Source organism: Coenobita brevimanus, chromosome 115 (assembly GCF_032717465.1).
Source record: "Coenobita brevimanus isolate Jiangsu-jjx chromosome 115, ASM3271746v2, whole genome shotgun sequence".
Lineage (NCBI taxonomy): Eukaryota > Metazoa > Arthropoda > Malacostraca > Decapoda > Coenobitidae > Coenobita > Coenobita brevimanus.
The window spans coordinates 910,758-935,600 of record NC_137068.1 but is presented as its reverse complement, the minus strand read 5'-3'; the positions used below and the strand labels follow the sequence as shown (position 1 = coordinate 935,600).

The window sequence follows — 24,843 nt, the reverse complement described above, 5'->3', positions numbered from 1 at the left end:
GGTCTGATTAAAATAAAAAATACATTAACATACTTGCAAGGTATGAGGTGAAGGGGGCAAGAATAGAGTTTAAATGTATGTTATCTGATTTGAAAGGTTAATCCCACCACCTTCCTTCTCTTCCCCGTTTTGTATACAGTATTGGGGTTAGGTAACATATGACTTGTAAACCCTCTTAATCTAGGAGAAATTTTTGAGATGCTACTGATCTTTCTTATGTACAGTTGGTCCTTGTTTAAGGTTGTCACACTTAGAACTGTTTCCCTTAATGCCTTCCATTTGATGATTTGCTTTACAAATATGATTTTGTCACCTTCAGATTATTTCTCCAGAGTAGACCTCTTGTAGTTTGCAGCCCCAGGCTCATCTGAAAGCGAGCCCAGTGGACTGCGGGCTGAAGTTGCTCGTATCATGCAGTCCTCCATCCTTGTAGCGGATTGGGAGCGGATTGAGGGAAATTTGTACAGCCAGGCAGGTCTACCTCCTGGCCATATTAGTGTCACCACATGAAGGCATCCCATTCCAAAGCTGAATAAAAAGTCTTGGGATAGCAAGAGTTAAGAAAAACCACATCATTGGATTGAAGCAGTAATTTTATTTCTTGTAGTAGGTTGCTGATGAACAGAAACCCACTTTTTATATAGTGTCAAACGGTTCTCTATATAGTTATTTTGCAGTTTGAAATGAATACTTTTTGTGTTTTTAGCCTCTCAGTGATGGTGGAGAGGAATGCTTTCATGTGGTGGCACTGATTTACATGCGTGGTGGAGCTGCCCCGTTATACAGACGTCCCGCACCTCCCTCCCTATGCTCCTAAAGGAGAATGGTGGACGGTCCACTGATTCATACTGACCCGAGCATTGGACTTGTTTGTATGCCTGGACAGAGGAGCTGCCTGGGTATATTAGTGCCACCACATGAAGGCACCCCCACACCACCACCACCACCACCGATACCCATGCTAGACTTTAATCGAGGACTGACTGTACTGAGGGTTATATTCTAAGTGGCCGTGGGCATTTCCTAACACATGTTTCTGAGTGATTTATCTGCACATTACATCCTCAGTACCCTCTTGTACTTTATTAACCAGTTTAGCGTACATAGAAGAGGCTTTTTACACTGAAGGGGATGGATGTAGCGTTCATTAACCTCTACAGTACAAGAGATCTATACAATACTGAATAAAATCATCTAAGGTAGCAAGGATAGAATAAAAGAGGCATCATTGGCTTGAAAGGCTAGATGTAAACTGTTATTTTTAAAACAAGATGAGTAGCATACCAGAAAATGTTAAGGCATAATAAGTAAAATATAAGATAACAAAAAACATAGAGAAATGTGGTAAGGAGTAATAAGCAAAGTAAATCAGTAACACACAAGAGATGTTAAGGTGTAATTAGCAAAGTATAAGAAGATAAAAACAACATAGAAGAATGAGTTAAGGGGTAATATGGAAAATAAATTGCTGAGAAAAGAGTGCTAAGAAACCTCCCATGCCACCTGGAATACAACCCAATCTTGTAATTTGAGGATAGGCATAAAAAAAAATTACTAGAGTGTGTTGTCCTTACTGCAGTACAAGTAACCTGTTCATTGTCATTTTTGTGTCCCCCTGTACTTGCGTCGGGATGGATCCGCACCCTGGCCAGAAGTGTTGTTATCGAGCATCTTTAGGGTCCCTCGAGAGTCCAAAGTACTGTATTGTAATTGTCCCTTGAGAGTCCAAAGTATTGTAACTGATCCAGGGTCTATTGAGAGTTCGAAGTATTGTAATTGATCATCTTTAAGAGTCTTTCTAGAGTCCTGAATGTCTGTCGGTACATTAGTTACCCCCTCCAGCTTGAGAACCAATTTTCTGTTTCATTCTTGCTCTGTTCGGATGGTTTTGTTGAATTTACAAGACTCTTTAACCAGACTAGAGGGGTTTGAGATGGCCATGGTTAGTCCCTTCAGTATGAGAGTTCATAAGGTGAGATAAGATCGTATGAAGGTACCAGGAACAGCATAGAAAAATAATAATAATAATGCAGTAATTGAACTGAAGTAATTTAGTTAACCTCTCGAGTCCATGAACCGATTTTCCGTTTCATTTTTAGTCAATGTTGGAAAGGCATTTTGTACTCTAAGGAGTTTTTTAAGGCCATATCTGACCCACCAAGTTTGAAAAGCATGTCTTAAACCAGGTAACATAGTCTAGATAATAAGGATGAAATGGTTTCTTTTCTTTGTCATTAGCAGGAGGATTAAGCTGAATAAAATCATGTAGAGAAAGCAAGGTAAAATAAAGAACATCACTGGCTTTGAGGGTTAAATTCACTGATCTCAAACAAGCAATTAGTCTCTCGTGGATTCTACCACCTGTATGGCAACACTTCTGGCCGGTTGTGATGTGTACTGAGAAAAACTTAATCACACTTAACCTTTTGTAAACTGAAGTGTGATGGGGGCCACGAGTTTTGTGCCTCTCGCTGTGTTCGTTTTTGTCTGGAAAATTGAACTGGGTGATGAAGACAAGTTTGTGAAAAGGGAAACAGATGCCTGGTGGTTTAGTGGGTTAAGGAGCCCCAACTGGATGTGACTCCCACCATAAGGGCTTGGGGCTTATGGTATTACTCACAAAATGCCACTCAAGCAGGCAAGCGTGTTTTAATTCTTGCCCTGAATGTCTGGACTGAGTGGCATATCCCCAGGTCCCCACAAGCCTGATGGGGCAGTAAAAGTGTGACACTATGATGTAAAGGAAATCTATTTAATGTATGGAATGTGATCTTATGCAAGCCTAGAAGATGAAAATGTTTGACCCCCGGTTCGACAAACTGTGGCGAGGTTTTCGAGCTTGGATAATGATAGTGCATGGCCCAGGCTTGAAAAAGTATGGCAAGATTTTAGGCTTGTCTGATGGAAATGTTAAACTATGGCAAGATTTGCAAGCTCAGAAAATTTGTTTGAATCTTGACCTGGAAAGTTTGGCAAGATTTCAGGCTCGTAGATGAAAATGTTTGACCCCAGGCTTGAAAAACTCTGGCAAGAGATGTGAAGTGTGCCTCTTGCTTAAGTTTCCCACCAATAACTCATTTCTGTAAAGCTGGGATAATAAGTGTTGGACGGACGATGTATAAAGCATTGAGGCTTTTGTTGTTGATGTTCGACTGACAAAAGCATCTTGTGTAGTGAACGTTCAACTGACAAAATGTATACAGAAAATCCTCATTATGTGCTTTTTTTTTTATAATCCTCGTAAATTAAAGACGTTCCATTACCAACCATACAGCTGATTTGCTAGATTCTCCAAATGAACTGTAATATTGATATGAAAAGTTTTTGATATTTTGGTACTCATTACCAGCACGTAACGAGGATTCACTGTTGTCTTGTGAGTGTTGGATAGACAATACATGCAAGCTTATGTTGTAGGTGTTGGATGGACGAAAAATGCAGGCCTGGGTTGTGTATGTCAAATGGACAAAACTTTAAGGCATATGTTGGACATAAGAAGCATTTTGACTTAAGTGTTGGAAAGACAAAACTTGAGGCTTGTCTTGTGAATGTTGGACAGACAAAATAGAAAGGTGTGTTGGAGAGAAGAATAATTACGTCTTAAGTGGACAGACAAAACATGAGGCTAGAATAATGAGTGTTAGATGGATGAAATGTGCAGGCTTGTGCTGGATATATGAAACATGCGAGCTTATGTTTCATTCCTAGTGGTCGAACTTGAGGTACAGTCTCAAATGTAAAGTGTAAAAGTAGACATGGCTTCTGGTTATAATTCTGTTTTGTGAACCATCCCAGATTTTACGGAGTGTGGAACTGAAAACTCGAGATGCGTTAGGGAATGAGGAATAAAAAATAGTATGTAATATAAAGCATAAGATAATATTAGAAATGTGGCCTATAAGAAGAGTTTGGAATTTTAAACATAAAAAAGAGTATGAAATTTAAAACAACAAATATTTGAGAATGAGGAATGGGAAAGGAGTGTGAAATTTAAAACTTATTATATAATTGGAAATGAGGATTTGACAGAGTGTGAAATTTATTGGGAAGGAATAATGTAAATGGAATATGGAGTTTAACAAGATGCATTTGAGAGTAAGAATTCTAGAAAGCAACATGGTACTTAAGACTTACTGAGAGATACGTTTTGGAATGAGATGTTTAAAAGGAAAGCAGAATTTTGAACACAAGATTTGTTTGGGAACGAGGAATGTACGAGAAAGACAAGAGTTGAAGGGACACAAAGAGAGAGAGAGAGCAAAAGAAATCCAACAGGTTTGCAAGCTGCCAATATTTGTTTTTTGACCGTGGAAAAAGAACTGCATTTGTCTCCGCGTATACTTAAACCTTGTATCATTTGTCTGAACTCTGTTAAGCTGCAACCCAGTAGTCATAAGCAGGCTGGCTTATGCAGTACGATGATTATGCTCTTATTTTACTCATTCTATCGTCAGACATTTTTATTCAGCTTAGGGGAGATTTTATGAACCTGAGGGGTTAGACACAGCCTTCATTAACCCCTTCATTTACAAGATCTCTTCTATGTTGGGTAAATCTTCTGGAGGTTTCAAGAATAAGCTACAGAAAGAGAGCATCGTGCTGTGGGGGTTGGCCACACTGTTAAGAATACTGTATAAAGAATTAAATCAGTTTTAACCTGTATGGATGTTGCTTAGTAAATGGTAAAAAGAATTATATTGCTTAAGGTACATTTTATTGTAATGTTTTGGATCATTTGGTTCCCTGTTTTATGGCGATATGTACATTATGTCATTGCTTTATTTTGTAATGCAGAAAAATTAACATGTTAAGGTATGCAGGTGTGAGAATAATTAATGGGATGTGGAGATGATACTGTGGTGTCTTACTACCTGTGCTTGTAGTAGTTCTCCACCTTTCCTATTTTCCCTTTTTCCGGATCCTGCCACAATCCATCTTTAGGTAGGAAAGAGGACCGGGATGATAAATGGAAAGTATGGCATTACGAGATCTAGTTACAGCGTAGCTAATTGATCATGTATTCTCTTAATGATAATTCTCCCACTTTCATATCAGTACTATGCCTGTATTTCTAGATCCTGTCTCACCCCATCTTCAGTTAGGAAAAAGTACCAGGATTATAAATAGAGAAGTATGAAATTGGAGGAACCATCAGTAGCATGAAGAAGTTATTTGTTTATCCACTTCACTAGGTACTCCTACCACACCTGATCTTTTGGTAGCAAAATAGGTCATGAAGAAGATGATAAGAGAGATTATAAAAGTGGGAGAACTGATAACAGCATTCATAGATGAATGTGTAATCCATGTCACTCAAATGATCTCACTTTTGTATTCTCTCTCTCTCTGTACATCCTGCTTCATCCTGTCTGTAGGTGGGGGAACAGGGTCAGGAAGATGATGATGATGATTAGGAATATTGTAAACAGTTTCCCCATTTGTCAGTTTGTAAATCTAGCATCCAGCATGTTCAGTTAGCAGTTTTGTTGTAAAAGAATCTGCCTTTTTAGTATGATGATGTATTTGTTATTTTTTTTTTTAATGAGGGAACTGGGCTAATCCTAGAAATTGAATACTTAGTTGTGGTTGCATGAAATTTAGTGAGTTTTAGTTGTGAAGTAGGAGTCAGTCTCCTTGGTAGCTAGAGAAATCATCCCTCTAATCTGACCACACTCGATCATCAACTGAGGTGAAAGGGGCCACGAACCCTTGTCAGATTCAAGTGCACAGTAGATGGGTTTATTTAGCTACAAGAGTCCTTCCTGAGATGAATAAAAATAATCAAGTGGAAGGGGTTACGTATCTTTGTCAGATTAGAGTAAGGGCGCTGTAGGTTGGTTTATTCAGGTACAGGAGTCGTCTTTAAGCAGAATAAAATACTCAGATGAAAGACTAAAGCCAAAGCATTATCATACTAAAAGGGTTAAGGTTCTCATCCTCATATGCTGTGTGCCAGTAGAAAATTTTTACCATTCCTGTGGTAGGCCGTAACTCTAAACATTGCAGTTTGTACTCACCTCCTTCTGTGGAGATGATAAGAACAAAAGACTTATTAGAACATCACACAAAGTCACATTTTGAGCCAAGGCAGACTTGAAAAAAATATATATATATGGATGGTGGCTTGTCATTGCTGTGTAACTAAAAGGATAAATCTTTGTCAATCATTTTTGTAATTGATATTTTTAAAAGTATGTTTTCTAATCACATTAACCTGAATATGGTGATTTTTTTTTATATTTTAACTGGGCCACGTTACTGCCAGATTATTATTGTTATTATTATCATTATTATTTTCTTTTTTCAACCTTGGAAGACTGTCCATTGTTGTGCTGGGGTTTACAAATGAGTTATTATTATTATTATTATTATTCATTATTATTATTATTATTATTATTATCATTACTGTTTTATTGTCAGTATTATTTTCTTTTTTCAACTTAGGAAGACTTTCCATTGTTGTGATGGGATTTACAAATGCAAGGCAACCCCAACAGTTTGTAACGTATTCCTAAGTTAAATAATGATGTGGCAGAAATATGACTGAAAGAAAAAGGATGTCACCATATTATAGGGAATACAAGGATGTTTTGCAGTTTTCAAATGACTTATCAGATCTACATATAATGATGGTTTCAGATGTGGAATTGGTCAGGAATGATACCCTCAGAACACCTGTTGAGTAGACAGCCTACCAAACACAGTGTCAGAGGTTGTTTTGTATACTTTCCTTTATTAGCCCTGGCACTGCGAACACGGGTCTTATATAGCACTTTATTCTTGCTGCAGCAACATGATATTACCGATCGTAGGCCTTGTCCACGGCAGGTACATGTTGGTGTGTGTTGTGAGTGGGTGTTCTTAATCACCATAATCCACAGAAGTTTTTGCCCTCACCTGCCTTCATTCATGGGGTTCACTAGTATGGGTTTCAATGATGCCGTTCTTCCACCTGCACCCACCCACACCAGCATGCATTTGGTGTATACAGGGCTTTGGGAAAGACCTCTCCTTATTGTATTCATAGGTGGATATTGGGGTCAGGATTGTGATGAGGAAAGGCCTGTGATATTGAAGGTCTTTAAAAAATTCTATTAACCGTGTCACTATGAGAGTTTTCCCCTGTGTTGCATAAAACCATGTAGCAGTATCAGGAATGCAGTGCACAAGCAGTCTTGGTAGTGGATTGGTTAAGGGTATATCAGCACTATATATATTGGAACAGATGGACATGGCTAAATTTCCTGTGATGGTTATCTGGCTTTGTTCAGTACTTGCAGAAATATTAGTCTCTTGTTCCTCACGTAAGATGATGTCTGTGTTGAAATTTATATTAGCTGCCTTCGGATAGTTTTATTCATTAGGAAAGTCCTCTGTTACCGTAGGGGTTAATGGAGACTATATCTAACCCCTCCAGTTCAAAACGTCTCTCCTAAAATGAATAAAATAACTTAGAGGTAGCATGATATTAGTAAAACATGTCATCATAGTGAAGGAATTAAACCTTGGTGCTATGTTACAGTACTGCTTGATGATGATGGTTCTTCCTGTTTTTCTCATAATTTCGTGTGTGGTATTACGATACTGAATTTTGTCATGCATGGTCATTTCTTGTCCAGGTTAACCCTTTCAGCGCAGGGGCTTTTTATTTTTCCTACCACCAGACAAGTACATTTAGTTTTGGAGATTATTTTAATGCTGGAAGGGTTAGATTTAGCCTTCATTAACCCTTCAAGCACAAGAAGCCTCTGTTATGGTAAATAAATTTTGTCTGGAGGAAATGAGAATCAGAAGAAAGATGTTTTTGTATTGAAAGGGTTAATCTGTATTTGGTATATGAGTCTTTTTTTCCATTTGCTTGCATATCTTTTTCTTTTATACTTGATATATTTGTTATTCTGTACATGATGAGAAAAAAAAGAAAACTATCTACACAGATGATTGATGGCTCAAAATTGAATGCTATTGCTGTTTGTACTGTATTTTTTGTAAGCAAATCTGAATGATTGGTGTACTTATGTTTGATAATGCACCTTCTTTGTGATGCATTGATGGAAACAACAGGCATATACAAGTACAAGTTTCAGTTGGGTGGGAGAGGGACTCAGGTTAGCGCTTGAATACCTTATATTCTCTAACGTTTTGGGCAACACGGAACCTGCCTTCAGAGTTTGAACATTAAGCAGAGACAGTTCTTGTTCCAACTCTCTGCAGATGGGTTCTTTGTAGCCAGAAACTTTAGAGAAAGTATTCAAGCTCTATCCTGTCTCTCTCTCCCACCCAACATTCTGCTTGTAGTGGATTATCCACATGAGACTCTGTTGCCTTAAATGTTGGGACTGATTAGCCTAACCCCAGGCCTTTGTGCTCCTGGTGGGGCAAAAGAGGCTGGGATGGTGCATGGTTGGAGGGAGAATTTACTGCAGATTTTTTCAGGTGTTTCATCCATGTTTTAGAACATTATGCAAGATTGTGAAGATTAGTTTTTTGATTGAGTGTAAAGTAATTCTATACTCCTTTTACTCTAACTTGGCCTAGAATTGGCTACTGTCCATGTTTCTTGTTGAATTATTGTAATATTTTAACACTAGAATATGCTGCTAGTGACCAAAAAGTGTTATGGAAAGTACAGTATGTAGATTCATAGCATTATTTCTACATGAAAAAAAACTGCAAAAGGATGCAGATCTGGGCCAAGTTAGTCTAAAAGAACAATAGTTTATGTATGAAAGGTGTTACTGCAGTATTTTATAATAAGTAACTGGTAAATATTGATCTTATTCATGTATTAATATTTCCGCGAGTACTGGTATGCCACACAACCAAGCAGTTTCTCTAGTCAGTTTTTAATATGTAGATTTGAAAACTTGGAAAAAGAAAAGGATAAATTGTTTCTAATGGTGCAACTTTGTGTATTTTAGTAACTCTTTTGTTTTTATTTGTGTGCCTCAGAAAGGAGCAGATATTTAACTTAGTCATTTCAGAGTCATTATGTTCACTGGGAATGATTCAGACGTTTTAAATGTTTGTGTAAATAATTTTAAACTCATCCTTTAGCAGCTTGCAAACCTGCTGTTGAAAGTGATGGCAATGGAAAGAATAGATCTTGTTTTGTAACAAAGATAACCATGCATATTATTTTCCTTGTATGTTTTATTGACTTGCATGACTGTAGGTGGGGGTGCTCACCATCCATTCACTTAATGTAATGCTGCCATCAGGGGACTCTGCACTGAGTGACAAGCCAATGGTTTACTGTAACCTAAGAAACCACCTACTATACCGGGTGGTAACTGTATAACCAAATGACGCCAGGTGGTCTAGTGTCTGATTGATATTCACACAACAGACCTGTATTAATACCTTTGGAAAAGACCAATCACAAATTGACCACTAAATTAATTGGTTGATATTCAGGAAGGGATAATTTCAGATGTTTTTCCCTCAACAGTTTCTGTAATGCGGCAACACAGGTAGGTGGTGAAGATTTGATTATATTCTTTACTTGGAGATTCCCCTGTTGCACATAAGTACTTTCCCCAACATCAAACAGATCTCTGGTGTATGCAGGGAGGTCAAGAGAGGGCCTTTATGCTGTATGCAAATGTAGTGCAGTAGCCCCATTGTCCTCACACAGTTTTTAGATCTCACACAACGGGACAAGCAATTGATCATTCTCACCTGTATGCTCCCAAATAGGCAACACTGAACTGGATGGAATCACAAAGAGGATCCTAGTTTGTGTCTGGCTTTTTTTGATGTGAACAATTAATGTCTGCATCCTTTTATCTTGATAAAGTCAGGGACAAAAGTTTGCCCAATATTCCACGGTCTACTTCAGATTAGGGCATGTTCGTCACTTTCCCTCCTGACATGGCATGCCTTAAAGAAAATCTTTTATTGGCAAAGAAACACACCAAGCTTCTCTCAGCCCTAGAATATTAGCCATTAAAGTGAGAATCAGAATAGGTAAAATATTAGGAAAACCATCCTTGACAGTAAACTCCATTACAAGGTATGAAGAAAAATAAATGAGTGAATGTAACATGGAAGTGTATATTTGTACTGACAGTTACTCAGTCAACTAGGTAAGGACTAGAAATAGTTACCTCTGATAATATTACCTGCATTATGAGTACTCTATATTAATTACAAAGTACATTTTTAAGCACAGGTCTTCACAGCCCCAATAAGCAAGGAACTAAAGTATGAATTACTGAACAACTAAACTACCTTACCTGACTCATTGCAATCACAGTAAGTAAACCTATTACAGTATTGTACTTTATTATAGCTTAGTAAACCATTTTGCAACACACAATGTCTGTTCAGAAAGTATCCAACCTCAGGCTCTAAAAATATAAATTACCTGTTGAGCTAGGATACTAATCCCCCTCAAAGTAGGCTCCCTCTAACATGATCTCTCCACTTGGATGAGCGTTGCTCAAGACATGTTTGAGTGTGAAAATCGCAATCTAGACTTTCTGAAGACTGTCATCACTGGAGACGAGACGTGAGTGTAAGGGTACGACCCAGAAACCAAAGCACAGCCCTCCCAGTAGAAGCATGCAGGTCACTTCTACAAAAAAAAACAAAGCACGACGGATCTGGAGCAAGGTGAAATGCACTTGCATGTTGACAGTTTTTTCCAACTAATGTGGTGTTGTGCATCACGAGTGCACACCAGTAGGTCAGACTGTTGACAATCATTACTACCCCGGCATTCTGTGAAGCAGTTCAGCGGAAGAGCCCAGACCTTTGGAAACTGGCAAGTTGGAAGCTGCACCATGACAATGCTCCTGCTCATTCTTCTCAACTGATTCATGAATTTTTGGCCAAGCACAACAATGTGCAGGTCCGGATGTCTCCATGTGACTTCTGGTTATTCCACTAGCTCAAAACTCTGCTGAAGGATTTCCGATTTGAGATGTGAAAAGAGATGACGACGAATGCCACAAAACACCTGCAGGAGATATTGAAAACCAACACTGATAAACGTTTCAGGCAGTGGAAAAAATGATGGTCTGTCTGTGTCAAGTCAGAAGGGGCCTACTTTGAGGGGGATTAGAGTCCTAGCTCAAAAGATTAGCTATTTATTTTTTTAGAGCCTAAGGATGGATACTTTCTGAACAGACCTCATATATAAATACCTCCCAAAACAATGGTATACACAATATTATACACTACTAGTATATAGGAACATAACTGAGGACATCCTTGTTAAATGTACACGGACACACAAGTATCTTCCCAAGGTTGAAGGATACATAGTGCAAAAATCAACCATCTGAAATAATCACTGGTAGGGATAGGGTTTTTATTGTATTTCACCAGTTGTACATTTTCTTCACACAGAGCTGGGAAGATAGTTGTTACTCTGACTGTACACCTGCTCCAAGAAGTACCAGTGCGTATGTTGCGTGAGACAGTCACAGGCTACTCCTAAAAGCCTGATGATTCCACCTCATGTAAGTAAACCTGCTTTTGAGAGGATGCATCATATGATGTCACTTGCCAGTTTGACTTGTATTCCGAGCACTTAAGGAAACTCTGCAACACCTCTTCCTCATCAATTTATTTTTGGATACAGATGGCTGATATTATTTGTACATTATGTATGCAGAGTCGGGTGACGCAGTATTAGAATCATTTAAGTAACACAGATGAGGATGGTAAGGTACAATTGCAAACCAGATCAGGAACAGGTGTTAGGAAGCTTCCCTAACCAATAAGAATTCGCATCTTTGTACTCAATGCTGTTGTTATGTAAACATTTTGGTGAAAACAGATTAATCTTTTGGGATATCATAAGCTATGCTGATCATATAGGATACCACATCCCTCCTGCAAGAGACTTTTGGTGCAAATTATGTTAGTTTGCACTTAGCCAATTTTGCATACTAGAACAAATTCTATTGTGCTGAAAAATTTGAGATAAATGTAAAAAATCTGTTTCCAGAAATAAACCGTGGATAATAATTTTTGTTTCCATGCAGTAGGTCTTAAACCAACAACCTCTGACCATCTGCATCTTCTACTGCAAAACATCATTCTCCCAGACAAATTAAAAAAAGTTGAAAGGTATGGATCCTGACTATTATAAATTTTGCTTTTAAGAAGAAGAAAAAAAAACATGAAAAATAACTATGTATGTACTGTACATAATTTTATTGAGGGGGGAGGGACTTCATTCACTGTGAAAGAGTAAATATTCTTTCCTTCCTTTTTTGTGTGTGTGTCAGAATGTATCCTGAGGCATGGAAGTCCTCCTGTGGGCTGCATACCTTCACACATCACCAACTCTTCATTAAGACCCACCATCTACACAGAATACCAGTTAGGGCTGTCTCGTTCATGACTGGTATGATGGTATTAGTGAGGGTGTTTTATGACATGAAGGTGAGTTTTATGAGAGATTAGTCTGCTTTAAAGAAATTTAAATGCCCCAACGCATAAATGACGCGATGAACTCCATTTCTAAAACCTGAGCTGAAGATTATAACGATGCTGTTACAAATACAATTAAACAAGAGACTGGGACAGTGATGTGACTGGGGAGAAAAGCAGCAGCTTTCTAATAGTCATACCCTAATTTTTTGCACCTTTATGAGGTCATGGAGGCAACTAAGGCACAGGTCTTAATCTGCTAAGTCAGAACCCATTCTTTTTCAACTGCTATTTTGTTACTTTAAGACAGATTCCCAAGAAGGGGTGTTAGATACAGCCATAAATCCTTTTAATCCACATATGTCTCGAGTAAAATTGTCTGGTAGCAATAAATAAATAAATAAATGAACAGGCTATCACCTGGATTCATGTGGTCAATAACTACACAGACTATTTTATTCATTATGGGAAGGGTCTTGTACTGAAGGGGTCATTAAGGTGTATGTAACATCAGTCTACTGAATAAAATTATCTGATGACAAAAATATAATGAAAAAGACATCTGTGGACTCACTGTACATCCAACATGGCTGAAGGTGATGGAAGCCTAATAATAAGATATCCAACATTTCAGAACTACAAGAGGAACTATGATGTGGCCCCGGATCATCTAAAACGAGCCCAGTGGACCACAGGTTCATAGCCTCAAGATACTCTTCTGCAGCCCACCATCCTCCTTTCAGGGGAGAGGAAGGGAGCTAAGGGATGTTTGTATAACCAGGCAACTCCAGTTACATCAATGAGTATGAAGCCCAATAATTAGATATCCAACATTACAGAATCCTGGGAGAGAGGGAGGTTGAAAATACGGGCAAAGAACTTTGGTCGAGAAAACCACAGGACTGTGGCGATGGCTGTGGTGGTGGCCAGAGATGCTAACAGTCGTCGCTGCCATGCGCGACCGTTGTCTGCTCGTTCAACTATGAGGTCAGCCGGTGCATATTCTGCATTTCCAGATACCTGGGGGGTGTTGGAAAAGGTTACCAGGTGTTTATATACCTTTTCATCTTTCAAATTTCATACAGTTGCCATGGCTGTGGAGTCGTAGTATCTTCCAGTCACAAATTTTGCAAACCAGCCCGATCAAGTCTAATCAGTTCAGTTCACCCAAAGTTTATTGTACTGATTATAAATACTCCCATACACAGGGAGAGTCCTTGTCAGAAACCACTTTCCTTGATTTTCTTTTTTGCATATTAAATCCACAGTACATGGTAGAAAAAAAAAGTATTAACCCCTCCACGCCGGGCTATTTATAGCGCCATTGTTCTCTCACTTGGGGAATTTTTCCAAAAATAGCCTGTTTTCAAACCTTAATATCTTGGAAACTATAGCAGTAAGGGAAACAAATTAAAGACCATACTACTCACCAACTTTTTTTTGCAAATGAAAGTGCCCCCAGGTCTGTAGGTCGATGAGTAATGACATGAGGAAGAGGACTAATTTTTGCTGAGAGAACAGGATGTGTTTGTGTGTCTACCAGTGGCCATGACTTTGGCTTTGCTCTCAATGTGATAACTTCTCCATTACTACACAACCTAGACACAATGGTGTCCACAGCATGCCCTATGGCACTATGAATGAGTCCTTCTCTGGTATCCTTGGAAAGAGGCTTGGCAGGGGTGGATGAGGCAAAAGTTCATGTGAGATGGGAACAGAATTGGACGAGAAGGGATGAGAAAAGATCATCTTACACCTGGCAATGTCACAGAGATGACTGAGGTATGGTTGGCTCAGCTGGCGGAAGTCCCTCCCTAGCTTTTTATGATGAGATAAAGTGGTGGCCATTTCAAACTGTGGTGTGAAAACAAGTGTGGTTCTGACCAACAACCGGCGGTTTGGGGCTAAAGTTCGATTCCTACCTATAAAAATGCTTATCTGCCAGTTTCCTCAACTTTGAAGCACCAGTTGTACAGAGTTTTGTGAAATTCTGAAACTTATCCTTAATTTTGGACAAAGAGTATAGTCTGTGTGAAGGTAAAATACTATATATTTATGTTACTTTAAGTGAAACAACTTTCATTTGGACTGACTTTAGCTGATAGGTGATATGAAGTGTTTAACTGTGGATATTTATGCCAGTGAGATGGAGTTAGGATTCTAAGGGTTTGAAGAGACAGTGAATGATTGTGTAGCCTATTGATAATGGCACACTTTAGATATTATAAAAAAAAAAAATGATGATGAAAGGCCTCATTTTTTTTTTCTTAAGGCTATATTTAACCCCTCCACCTCAAACAGTCTCTGGACTCATGGTGAACCAACCTTGAGTGAAACAACTTTGCACAAAGGGTGACTGCATTCCCCACACTTCATCCCTACCTTATCCAGATGGCACTTGAAGAACTTGACCTCTTCGTGCAGGGCTTGGAGGTATTTGAGTGAGTCGCCGCACTGGTTAGCTAGGCTGGCCACCGAGTGCTGCTCCTGGCCCAGCTGTAGCAGTTTAGGGTCGGCCTCGAGTTGGTCACGCAGGTACCCAATGGAGGCGTGGATGTAGCGCACGTGTTTGTTTATGTTGCCCACCAGTGCTGTTGCCTCAGGGACTCTGGTGGTGGTGTGTGATAATTAATGCACATGCAAAAAAATATAAATAAAACGAAGTAAATAAACTGAATTGCCATCTTATAATCAAGAGATGCTGGCCACAGCTAAACAGAAAGAATGAAGGTCTATCTAGAGGATGTACCTGAGCAGACTTGGGATTAAGATGAGATGCAGCAATGTTAGTTTGTTTTTATCTGAGGGAACTGGGCAACTCCTACAACTATGACACTACCGCTATGTTGTGGATGCATGAAATTCAATAAGTTTCAGTTTTGAGTTAGGAATGAGTCTCCTTGATTACTGGTCCAATCAAACCTCTACTCTGACTTCACTTGGTCACCAACTGTGCTGAAAAGGGTTGGGGATTTTCATCAGGAGAACACAAACCAACTCTTGTACGCTCACGGCAACTTAATATTACGTTATCTGGAAGTCCTTTGCTGCAGGGTTTGGGAGGCTGGATGTCTCCCACTCCTTCTTGTGTATTTCCTTGATGGCCTGCAACAGCTTCTTACGCACACCCACAGCAGTCACCCCCATTGCTTCCAAGTCTTTCTCTGACAACCTCAAGAATGCTTCAAAAGACACCTGTTGTGGAAGAGAAGACAAACATAAAAGCCTTCAGTATGATAATATTATTTCTAGATTATTCTTGCAATCTTGTAATTTTAATAAACTTTGAGAGGATTTTTAGTGGTTCAAAGGCCAAAGCTCTATCAATATCAGTACTCATTAATCAACTGCACCAGTTCCAGTGTAAGGTACCAACTAAACAAACAATGCAGTGATATTTCTTAACACATCCCTGACTTATTATGGATACCACTTATATTATTATTTTCAAATTCCTAACTTGTGACGACTATGGTACACAACTACTTTATCCTTCAAAGCTGTGTGACGATATTTATAAATGTTTTGTTCCTGCTATTCTCCAGATATAAATTCTTCAGCCTTAGGGAGTGTCCTGACCCAGATAAAATAACATACAAGTGTTGCAACTATCAGTCAATTCTTCCTACATTCACAAGATTTTATTCAGTTCAAAAGAGACCTGCCAAACTGGGGAAGTCAGATATAGCCTTCAATTACCCCTTCACTCTGGGTATGTGGCTGGAGCACGTGCCCAGCTCAGGGAAGATGGACGTCCCTGCCCTGCATAGTCCAGAGTCACCTTTGGGCAAGGTGTAACACTCATTACTCTGCCAAAAAGGTAGTAGGTGGATGGTTACCATCATCCCAGGAGGTACTACCATGGGAGCGACCTGGAGCCAAGGCCCAGCAGCTGGCACAACAATGCCAGATGGGGAACTCAACCACATTTACCAAGTAGTCAAAGCCCGGGCTGAGACTACTACTCATACATATTCCATTGCACAGCTCATGCTCTCTGAGGCCATGCCTCTACTATTTTCCCTTCACTTTGCCATGTGGAAGGACCCTGTTCCAACCCAGATGTGATGCTGTCTGCCACAGGAAGGTGGAAACTTGTCTCTGTCTGACAATCTACTCTGCGGCCACTTATGTATAAGAGTAGTTAACCACCATTACCTTATGCTCCTGAAACAGTGATATCATGTAGGACAGGTCCAGGCCAGACAACACCATCTCCAACTCTCCAAATGGCTGATGGGTTGACCTCCTGCTTTCTGAAGATGCCCTGGATGAACTGCGGCTGGCCAGGCTATCCAAGGACGGTGATGGCATGATGTTTGTTATGCACCCACCGGCACTGAAGCGATCCAGGATGTCTGCAATCTGGTTAAAGGAAAGGAAAATGATGTGTGAGAGGGAAGCTAATTAATTCACAACACTTAGCTTTTTGCTTCACATCTATCCTGTGGTAAATAAAGCTGTCTGATAGCAGCAAAAATAAAATAACAATGAGATTTAACCACATGGAGAGGATGGAGAATGAGATGCTGACTAGAAGAGAGTGTGTGAGGTGGAGGGGGGAGGGGAGGAGGAAAAACCAAGGATGAGACAGTGGGATGGAGTGGAGAGTTATAAGAGAAGGGAGTGTGCATCACGGAACATCAACATCTATGAAACAATATTGAGATCAGATGCATTATGTGTTATGACAACGGCCAGAAAGGTGTGTTCAAACCTCAGGGTATCCAGCAGCGAGGGCAACATCGGATGGTCGCTGGCCGTGGCTGGTCATTCTGTTGGGGTCGGCTGAGTGCTGCAGCAGGAGGCGAACCACCTGGCCATGGCCCCGGGTGGAGGCCCAAGACAGAGCACTCCACCTAAAAAAAAATGTAATACTCTGGGAATACTCTTATACCCTTTTACTCTAACTTGACATAAAATTGCCATCTCCATTTTCAGTGCTGAGTTGTAACAATAGATTAGCACTTGAATATAATGTCATTTGAAGTGTTGTGAAAAGGATGCAGAGTTACTGACCCTTTATTGTCCTGCTTATTAACATCCGCCTTTGCCTCCAGGAGCCGCTGTACAATCGACAATCTACCCTCCTTGCTGGCGAACATAAGTGGTGTCATGCGGTGTCGCTCAGCCGCATCAACTCTTGCTCCCTTGGCCAACAGACTCTCCACACACTCAAGTAAGTCAGCCTCACAGTCACGGCTTGACGCACAGACAGCCATTAATGGTGTGAACAGCTCTGGAGAAGGATTAATACACATAAAGATTTATTTTCTCTCTCTGCCTCTGTCTCTCTCTCACTCTCTCTTTCTCTCTCTATAGCTCTCTCTTTTTTTCGTTGCCCATAGTGTCAGTGAAGTGAAACACCAGAGCAATTACCCTCAGTGGATCTCAAGTAAGGGGGTCGGAGAAGACTGGCACCCAAATGTATGTTCATTCATTCATTCATCATCCAGTCCTACTCTGCCCCATGAGAAGCGTAGAAGCCCGGGTCTAGGCAAGTTGGTCCTGACACTTAAGATGAGAGTGACCAGCCTCACTCATCCCTGAGTGGCATTATGTGAGCAATACACCCCAACCACCCTTTCTTATCTAACATAAAAAGAGAGAGAGAGAGAGAGAGAGAGAGAGAGAGAGAGAGAGAAACATAGTGTAAAAACAGTTCAACGTCTGAGTGCCAAACAACAGGTGCCACTTGGGTTGGTGCCAGCTGTGTTTACGTTGACTCGGGTGTGCAGTGATCAGCGTCAGTGCCAAGTTTGCCATACTCCTTTTATTTTAACCTAGGAGCTGGAGAAAGATGCCTTCATGTGGTGACACCAGTATGTTAGGGCAGTGGAATGGCCCAGTTAAATGTCTTTCAATCTCTCTAGACCACCTAGACCCATTTGACCACCAGGCATCCATTTGTTGTAGTGCAGGAGTGTGTACAAAGTGATTTCATAACAGGCTGTGTGTGTGTGTGTGTGTGTGTGGTATTGATGAGGTTAGTGTGATAATGCAACAGGCAGCACTGACCACCTTATCCCACTAAACCACCAGGCATCCAGCTGTAGTAGTGAAGAGGTTAAAGAAGTAACAGAGAGAGTGTAGAGAGTTTTATTATAATCAGTTGGTAGTGAATGTATGAGTGTGTGGTATTTGTGAGGTCATCATCAACAGGTAGTTTCTGAACACCTGCCAAATTTATTATGGTGTTTGAGGTAATACACTCACACCCTCCCCTCCCCTTGGCCCTCTCCTACCCTACCCTCACTCTACTACCCTACCCTAACTCTCATGCTCTACCCTTAGCCCTGTCCTACCCTGCCCTCACTTCCCTACCCTACCCTTGGCCCTCTCCTACCCTACTCTCACTTTCCCATTCTGCCCTCAGTCCTCCTACCCAACGCTCATTCTCCCTCTTCATTAACTTTACCTACCATAGTTTACACACAATTCTCCCCTACCCTAACCTGTTCAGCCCTACACTGCCCTGTTCTGTTCTTTCTTGCCCTACCCTTCCCTACCCTCCTCATCCCTTCTCCTATTCCAACCTGCTCCATCCTGCCTTGCCCCAGCCACACCCTGTCTCCTGTTCCCCCCCCCCCTTATTCCTGCCCTGTCCTCCCCTCCCCTCACCTCTCCCTTATCTTTTCCTCACGCTCTCTCCATCCATCATCCTCACACCCCCTCCCCATTTTTTCCTCACTGCTTTTATCCCCCTCCCTTCCCTCCCTCTCCTCTTATAACTCACTCCTCCCCTCTCCCCCATTCCCTCTTTCCCTCCCCCCTCCTCCCTAACCCCTCCACTTCTCTAACTTCCCCTATCTCTCTGTTCTCCCTCCCAGCCCACTTGTCCTTCCCCATTCCCTCCATTTTCTCCCCCTCACCCTCTCCCTCAGCTTCCCTACCTAGTAAACGGTAGAGAAGTTACCTCACAGCTGAATTTAGCCAGCATTTCTAGCTTATTGTCAGGCCACACGCATGACATATGGTCTTGCAGTGGATGGCTGACTGTGCATTAAGTCTGAGATGGTCTATACTGCATTAACAAATGTATATTATGTATGTGTAAGATGGCTCATAAGTCTGTAATACTGTACAGGGGGAATTATAATGGTCTGTTGATTTTCACTCTCATCTTAAATGTCAGGACCAACTGCCTAGCCCCGGGCTCCTACGCTCCTCACGGGGCAACGTAGGATTGGATGATGGATGGATGGATGGAATGTTATTTAGGTTTGACTCATATCGTTGCTTTAAAACTTTTGACTTGAATGTTGGGAAACTGATGAAAAAGCACATTACAATATATTCTTAATGAGACATCCAGCCTGTACAGTCCACAACTGTAGGCTTCTTTCCTAATTTGTATATATTGGAAGAATTTCCCTATGCTTCCTGAGTTTTGACTCACCCTGTAAATCAAGGGTGAGATGAAGGGAAGGAAGGAAGTGGTACAGTATAGGAAGAGTTGGAGAGAGGGCAGTGCGATGGCACACACACACGCACACACACACACACACACACACACACACACACACACACACACACAACTGTAGGGGTTATTGGGACATGACACAGTATATGCAAGGTTTATATTCTTTATTTTACTTCTCCTGCCAAGGGTTCTGTGCCAAGCAGCTGTCAGACACTCACTGCTCAGAGGCAACATATACGCAGGAAGCTTTGGTTGGCATCACCGCTATTTGCAGTTCAATTTATGATGCTCAGATGCGGATCAGGAAACTTAATGATTGTACATGTGTTACACTGGCAGACACTTAATTATGAAATGAATTTGGAACCTACCTCACTCCATCTTAAAGTGGATATGAGGGTTTGGGGGAGTATTATGTGGCTGATATGGCTGACACAATTGGTGAAAACTTGGCAAACTCAGCAGAGCAGAAGGTTATTCAGTGGAGACCTCCATTCCCCCCCCCCCTTTTTCCTTTTTTTTTATACCAAGGATGATGATGATGATGATGGATTTTTCACAAATTCATGGGGTAGGGTGGTGACAGAAGCACAAGAAGCAATACAATAAAATACACAGCACCTGCACTCATCATTCAGCATTACTCAACATCCAGGTTTCAAAGTTAAATGTAAAGCCAATCCCCATGGTCGCTCATTCTCTCTCTCACACACACACACACACACACACACACACACACACACACACACACACACACACACCTCACCTTTATGCATGTTTGGATCAGCACCATTGTCTAGTAGATACTGCACCACATGAGATTTTGCACTGGAACAAGCATACATCAGACAAGTCCAGCCCGATCTCAGAATCTGGTCCACGGCAATCCCTGTAAAAAACACAAAAATACAAAATGTTTATGATGTTTGTCTGTGGATATCAGCAAATTTAATGATCATACTCTGTGCTACACTGATGGATGTACAGTAATTATGGAAGCATTTAAGTCAGGCTGTATTTATCGACTATTCTGTGTGTTTATTGATATTTCTTTTCACCTAATGGAACTGGATCACTCCCACACCTTCAGTACTACACATATACATCAAACTCTGCATAACAGCAATCTTCTATCATCCAACCCATCTTTGCCCCATCAGGAGTGTAGAGGTCCAGGGTTACTCAGTCCTGACATTTAAGGCAAAGGTGTCCAGCCTCAGGTTAGAGTATATGCACAACAGCACTTCTATTAACACCTATACTGACACCATCACTAACCTTGCTTCATCAGGGACTTAATGATGGGCAGATTCCCTTGCATGGCGGCCATCCTGAACTCATCCATGGGAACTGAGTATCCCTGGTGCATCCTAACCTCCCGCCACGACCCGCTGCGGAATGGTGTGGGGCTGCGGCTCTTCTGGGAGTAACATGATGGAGCTGGACTGGAGGCTGGGAAGAAAAAGGGTATCATAAGGTAAAACAGGGTAACAAAAGATACTATATACCTGTAGCAATAAAAGGTAACATGAGGTATAGTTCACTGACTTTGACTAGGTGAAGATTTTCGTCCTTTCACTGCCTAGTTCCTGTTGATTACTGCCAGGATAAAATGCTACTATAGATCAACACCCATTCCAAAGTGCTTCTTCATGACTAGCCTCATATATTAGTCTTATATCTAGCTACAGCACAACATTCGAGATGGGGAGATGGCAGCGTTTACACTTAGGTTAAAGTGAACAGAGTTTGGGGGAAAAAAAAAAAAAAAAGCAGTCCATTACCTTTAGGACAGCCATTAAGCCACATAGGTAAGAGTGTGCTGGAGTTGCCATTGGTGTGTGAGTCAGTTCTGTGTGTTGAGTCCCTCCTGCCCACTCCATTGCTGCCACCATTGCCCACCATCCCATTACTGCCATTCTCACTGCCTGGTGTCAAGTCCCCAATGCTCTGTTTTGATGGGAAACAAAATCACGCTCTTCTAGAGAGAGAGAAAAAAAAATCTTGATCTGTTTACCATCCATCCACTCATCATCCAGGGATGACACAGACGGTTACTTAATATGAGAAACTATTGCATGTGAAACTGAGTTAACTGAAGCCTTAATCTACTTCAGTATTAAACTTATGTCTGACTGACTTTACTTCTCACAATATATTAATCATCTTTGCTGGGTAGTACTGTATAACAAATCATACTTACATAGTCCAAAGAAACATAGTCTGAAGTAGGACTGTGCATATTCAAGTAAATGGTTTCAAAATCCATGGTCAGCTGCATCACTATTCAGCCACTTTTTACTGTTAATCAATGTCCAATACAGTACATCTGAAGTGTACACTACAGTACAAGTGTAGGGGAATTAAAATTCAGATATATTATACTTCCACGGGCACAGAACAAACACTGGCACACAGTACACACAATATGGTAGAGATTATACCTAACACACAGCATAATCTATGACACAGTTGAAAGGGTCTGACAGGGTGGTTCAGCTAGAATGTGCCATTTTCAGCACTTGTTCTTAATCTCATGTGAACACAATGAAGATGTAATTGCCAACACAGATACACCACACAAAGTTCCACCACACACCATACATCAATTCACACAGTGTGGCTTTCACACAAATGAAACAACCACAAATCTCCAGTGTGCAGAACCTGTCTTCCAGCAGCCAAATGCGAGCACTGACACTGTTACAGGTATATATGTAACTTGATATCACAGAAATTGGAAATGAAATGCAACAGTGTTAACCAATGTTACTATGGGCCAAAAAGTTTAGTATGGGACATGACTACCAAATGCCTACAGACAAAGCCAACCGGGCAGCACAGTTACCACATACCGACTAACCTGTGGTGTAACGAGGGCATGAGGTGGTATGGCATCTGGTGATATAACGTAATGGAGGGGACTGGGGAGGGGGAGGTGATGGGAGAGAGGGAGGGTGGGGGTTTGGGAGGTGATGAGAAAAGGGTGGGGGAGGTAGTGGGGAGGAGAGAAGAGAAATGTGGGTGGGGGAGGTAGAAGGGGGGATGGGGTAAGTGAAGGCAGGGGGTATGGTAAGAGGCTATAATTCATGATAAGGGGCAGGGGCAGGAATGAAAGAGCAGAAGGTATGGTGAGAGAGTAAAACATAAATACATAAATGAAGTACAGGACTGTCCCTCTCCTGGATCTTAGCGTATGAAAAAGGCAGAGTGATTTTGAAATACTACAGTAGTAAGGTTCAGTAATGTATAACCAGTTTCAAGAAAAAATGGGGAAAAATATTGTAAGGGAGAGGAAATGACACAGAGGCAAGGTTAAGGGTACAGTAATATATTGGTAGTCGCAAAATAATCATAACAGAGAGGAAGGTAACCGAAGGAAAGGAGGGGGGGAAATGGAATCTATACAAAAACAAAGATGCTAGACCATGTGGAGAGGATAAAGAATGAGACTGGCAAGGAGTGTGTATGTAAGTGACCCTTAGAATGACACATCCTATATATACTCTTTTCACCTTAACTTGATGAAACATTGATTGAGAAGCGAGAGGAGAGGACGCAAAGGTGCGGTTAAAAAAATAGCACTTTGACAGGCATCAGTAATTCATGTCAAGGTGTGAGGTACGGTAACCTTGGCAATAGTTCAAGCCTTGTGCTAAAATACACAGAGGTAACTTTAGAGTTTATAATGCATGCTGTGTTTTGCAATATTTAATTTTTTCTCTTTCTCTTTTTTTATCTGTTGTACTGCCTGGAAAACTATATAATTTACTGTAATAGCCATGTGAGGGTAATGTACACTGAGAGATTAACTAGGAGAGTATGTGAGTATGGTGGAGGGGGGAGGGGAAAGGGGAAAACCAAGGATGAGGTCTATTTTATCACCAGACACCTAACTTCCATATGGGGGGGGCCACAAACAGATCACCTCCATGTCACTCTGTCCTCTGCTGTCAGGTTGCCCTTTCTCCAACTCACATCCCCTCACTCATATTTCTCCTAATCTCTCCACTTCATCCTCAGTATCCCCTTCCCCCTTCATCTCACTCATATACACTCATCAGTCTCTCCCTGCATTCTCTCCACTTGTACAGTACTTTATATATAAATGATGAAGACTAACCTGTGGGGCAGAATCACCATTGTAATAGCCAGAATCCTGTGTCTCTTGAGTTTGTGTGTCTCCTCTGAAAGTATAAGAGCATTTCATTCAATGGTAATTCCAATTAATTATTCTTACATTTGTCAGCAAGGAATACTGTTGTTTGAAGTACGTTATGTGCTAGTTTAAAATGCCCCAAACTATGCCTTTGATAAATACTGACATACTCATACATGCCTGGTTGGCATATAAAACAGCCCAGTGGCTTTGGGTCATTTCTAATTACTGTATTACACTGTATATGATGTTTAAAATAAACTGGAAAAAAATGGAATCCCAGGGGGTGAATTATGTACCTACAAAACACCATACCACTCACCTGGTTATGGTTGGGTCAAGTACTGTAAACATATTTTGGAAGACCCAGACTGACCCCAGGTTAGAGATTTTTAGTCTTTTGTTGTTGCATCATGTTAGAAAAATAAACTAAATGGGATCAACCACGAAGAGGCAACCACTCCCTAGGTCATGGTTGGAGTCATGTCAATTAATTTTGGAAGACCCATACAGGCCCCAAATTAGTGATTTCTGGTTATCTGTAATCATACCATGTTAAAAAATGAACCAAAGTAAACTAAATGGCCAAGAATGAAGCCACACTCACTTGGTCATGGTCGGTGTCATGTCAATTTGTTCCTCTAATGGTCGTCGCCCTCGCCTCCTGCTGTTATACTCAGGTCGCAACACCCTACTCTCCAGCTCCAGCTCATCCTCTGAAGAATCGCTCAATCCCGCCGGCCTTAACATGTTGCACTCCCTGAACCCTTGCCAAACTCAACGTGGTATTTTAAATACCCACGTTTATAGAGGATCTTTTCCCGTTCCTCTTAAATATCAGTTCCCTGTGTTAGGGGAATACTGTTAGTAGAAA

The 24,843-nt window shown here is 40.9% G+C and overlaps 1 protein-coding gene across 1 annotated transcript; it reads right to left on the bottom strand.

Annotated features, from left to right (window-relative positions):
* Positions 1-10,055: 10,055 nt before the first annotated feature.
* Positions 10,056-24,729, bottom strand: Gasz (ankyrin repeat, SAM and basic leucine zipper domain-containing protein 1). The gene is made up of 11 exons (XM_080287006.1): positions 24,577-24,729; positions 23,934-23,997; positions 21,595-21,760; positions 21,089-21,262; positions 20,577-20,699; positions 17,407-17,626; positions 17,105-17,246; positions 16,546-16,752; positions 15,416-15,582; positions 14,770-14,995; positions 10,056-13,407 (listed from the first exon to the last, which is right to left on the bottom strand). Exons 1-11 carry the CDS (start codon positions 24,717-24,719, stop codon positions 13,207-13,209), a joined length of 1,833 nt encoding a protein of 610 aa, XP_080143132.1. The 5' UTR covers positions 24,720-24,729; the 3' UTR covers positions 10,056-13,206.
* Between the last annotated feature and the right edge of the window lie 114 nt (positions 24,730-24,843).